Here is a 3,885-nt window from a genome sequence, read left to right on the forward strand (position 1 = left end):
GATTAAGTATGGCTAAAACAATGGGTAGTATAAATGATAGTGAAAGCATTTACAGAACTGGATTTTATAGAAGAGCTTTTTTTTTTTTTTTTAGTAAGATGCCTTTTGAGGTAAATCTCATACCCACTCAAACTGTACTGGACAGTACATTTCACTTCTAGTTACTAGAAGACATTTCTTTCAAACAAATTGGGGCAAAATGGGAAGAGGAAACTATAAGCTATTCTTTAGGCCCACCCTGCTCCCCTCCCACCCCTTTTAAAAGTAAAATTGATGAACTTAAGTCAAATCACAGATTTTTAAACCAAATTAAAGGGACACAGGATAGTGAAGACAAAACACTATTTTTAGCTTGTTTGGTTTTTTTTTCCTTAAAAAAACAAAAAGTTGGCCCCTTCTATTAAGAGTTTCCATACAGGTTACCTAACACCTTAGCAAGAACAGAGAACACAACAAGAGGGAGGCAGACACAGCACCGTAATTCCAAACATTCACATACAAACACAGAACAAAACAGCGGTCACAGGTAGAGTAAGACCAAGTTTCCCAAGAGACGGGGACAAGTCCCAACACACAAGGAAATATATTTATTTGAACAAAAACAATATGGAAGATCTGGTCAGGCTAGGAAAGAGAAGGAAGTGCTAACTCCTTGTACTACAAGGAAGGAATGGGATTTCTTTATTAAAAAGCAAAAAAAGAGTAAGCAAGCCCCCAAATGGATTTTTGATGCTGAAACTGTCATATGCTGCTGGTAACAGTAAATATATATATTTATATATTGATATATGTATATTAAAAAAGGAAAAATAATCTATTTATAGAATAGTCAGTAGTCAGAGACATTTAGAAAAAAGTAAAAACAAGTCCTTTTGTTTTTTTTTTAAAAATGGATTTACTAAAACAACTTCATCACTTAAAGGTCCTACAGCCCGACATCCTCTGAAGAAGCCAGGTGTTATTCAGCAGCATCTGCTGTGGGCCACAATCAGAAATCGCCAGTATTGAGAACAGCAGACATGGTGTCAGGGCTGCAAGGCAAAAGCTGTCATGTGCTGGTTTTGCTCACGGCCATGCCTGAAGCCTGGTGGTATCTGGTACTGGGGAATAACGGTTTCCCCATAAAGCATGCATCACTGTGGCTCAGTAAAACGTTGACTTATCTTCTTTTCTTTTGCAGAAGCCTGGATCCATGTACCTGCTCTTCTCTAAAATGTAGACCCAAGACAACTAAGCCAAAAAAGGCTCCTTGCCTTGAAATAAGACAAGCTCTTCTTCCTAGAATCCAATCTAGTCAGATTTCTGAACTAGATGACACCCTCCTCCTTAGGAAGATATGGTGACCTGCCTCTCCTTTGGGGTTTTCTTCTTGGTAGAAACAAGCACAAGTGGCTGAGATGTACGGACTGTGCTACAATCCCATGACGTCTAACAGGAGATAACTTCGGCCCTGTTCCTCTCCTAGCTGTATCTGCAGGGCATTAAATGCCAGGTAAGAGTGGGGAAAACAGTACAACTCTTGACTCCTCTGCAACTATCCTAACTAAAGAACTACAATAACCAGCCCCACCAGATGGTGCTGCCCCAGGCTGTAAACCTCTAACCACTATCAACTGGCCCTATGCCACACCTACATGCCCTGTGCCACACCAATGTATTAATGCCAGCCGGCCGCCCTGGAGCTCAATCCAATGTCTGGCCTTAATTTAACAAACCATACTCAGAGGAGACACGAACTGAAATACTGGCTGCTATACCAAAGACACCCTCTGCATGGATGTGCTGATACAGAACGTAGAGCACACAGTCCATGCAAAGAGGAAGTCAGCTAAGAGGACTTTCTCTGAAGGTCATTCATCTTTGGAAGCAACACTGCAAGTGGATCTAAACCACCTGGCTTGATGCCTAAGGTCTCAATGTGGTCCATTTTCCCCATGTCCCAAACTAACCCAGCATCTGCTAACTGGTCTCCTTAAGGTCCTCCATTGGTAGTTTGTAGCTCATTATGAAGGAGGGAGCTGGTGCTTGACCTGGGCTATCAGGCCCCTGCTTCTTCGCACAGTTTATACAGATGTAATCTTCATTTTCAGCCATTTCTGGAGATACACCCACACAAACTTGATGAAACCACTCATCACAGCCACCATCACATTGTACCCAGTCTACCTGTAGGAGACAAGATTGGGAAATGGTTAAATTACATAATCACTAAGCCTACAATAAAAGCAAACCAAAGAGCTTTCTTGGCTTAAATGATAGCAAATAATCAGGATGTCCAGAGATAGACAATGGCTTCTTATGGGGTTATTTTTTAAAGAAAGAAGCTAGGAAGTTAATACCCCAAAAATGGTATTTTATCATAATATGTCCACAAAATTAGGCCTCTTAGGTACTTCATTACCTCATAAACACCTGGGGCTCCTTGTGAGGCAGTAACATGTTTGAGAAAAATTTGACAAAAAAGGAACTTCTAATAGAGCAGCCAAGTAGTTTTAGCTAATATTAACAATTTCTAGGCTCTAAGACAATGCAATTATCAATCAAGAAAGGCAGAGTACAATAATGTGAAGGCAATCCTGTGTATTAGCTTTATTTCAAAGAGATAAGCCAAAATACTAAGAGCATTAAATACCTTTTTAGAAAAGCAGTCACATAGGCCACTTTTAAAACTAATATTTTTTATTCTTCTCTTCTTCCGTTACAAATACAACTCCCTATAAAAAGTTAGCAAATATCAGAGGTCAAATCTTACAAATTAACCAATTAAAACACAAAGACACAGGTCAATAGATCACTCTGGGGTTTAAAATTAAAGTCTGGATAACTGATAGGTCAGTGGCAGATGCCAGGCGAACTTTGACTCTTCAGAGAATATCGTGATTATTATAGGAGGCTGGAAAGGGACTGTCACTTGGTGATTTTAAGCCTTGGGCCTAGAGTTAAAAATAAGGTGATTTTTGGCTTTTATATTTGGAAGGTGTCTGTGGTAGTTTTTAAAGTTGATGTCATGGCGGATGAGAACTTTTAAAATTGGAAGAGCTACTCTTCCTCTCCCCAGTACAAAGGCTCATCATTTCCCTGGCAATGTAGGAATCCACTTAAAACAATGAGCTTTGCCAGATATTAGAGCAAAACAGTATGAAGGGACCAAATAAGAACCCCAGCACAGCTCACGAAAAAGAACAGAGGAAGAAGGTTTGGCTAGGTAAATGAGTTTCAGGGAAAGCGAGTTTCAAAATTAGTTTCCATGTACTATAAAAATTTGTCAAAACTATGATAGTTATGTTAGTAGTTTTAGGGTTATTATAAAGGGTGGCAGAAATAATTTGTCAAAATAACCTTTCTGCTTTCATTGTTCCTATACTAGAGTTCTAGAGCTTAAGTAACTACGTTGTGTAGTACAAAGACAACTGAATTTGGTCAGAAGTTCTGAGTTCCGATGTGTATAATTTAAGGCAAGTCATTTAATCTCATTAAGGCTCAATTTCCTTATGTATAAAATGAGATAACATCTTGTTTACAGAATTATTTAGGAGATCAAATGAAATAATGTATGGCAAAACACCTACTTACTGCCTGGGATAGTGGAGGCACTTTTTAATATCACGGTTTTGGGGCTCTACTCATTATCCTACAACAAAACATTTTACACCTTAAATAACTGCTGAAAAGTATAGGTGAGACCCATCCCAAACCTACAGACTCAGAATATCTTGGGGTTACAAACCAAAAGCCTACATTTTTATAGTAATTCTTATATATTTTAAATTATTTTTTTTAAATTTCTTATATAAATTTGATCATCACTGACACTTTGTGATATTGCTTTCTATAAATTTAGAGCAACTTAGTTCTTTCCTTAAATACATTGGTTTTTTTCTGTAA

General features: G+C 38.2%; 1 protein-coding gene across 1 annotated transcript in view; it reads right to left on the reverse strand.

Annotated features, from left to right (window-relative positions):
• Positions 1-76: 76 nt before the first annotated feature.
• Positions 77-3,885, reverse strand: part of KDM5A (lysine demethylase 5A) — a 94,036-nt gene continuing 90,227 nt past the window's right edge. Inside the window, exon 28 of the mRNA XM_019654045.1 lies at positions 77-2,166. Within this exon, the coding sequence (XP_019509590.1) occupies positions 1,960-2,166 (207 nt within the window). The 3' untranslated portion in view covers positions 77-1,959. The remainder of the gene's footprint in view (positions 2,167-3,885) is intronic.

The sequence above is a fragment of the Hipposideros armiger genome, unplaced genomic scaffold, assembly GCF_001890085.2.
Source record: "Hipposideros armiger isolate ML-2016 unplaced genomic scaffold, ASM189008v1 scaffold_213, whole genome shotgun sequence".
NCBI lineage: Eukaryota > Metazoa > Chordata > Mammalia > Chiroptera > Hipposideridae > Hipposideros > Hipposideros armiger.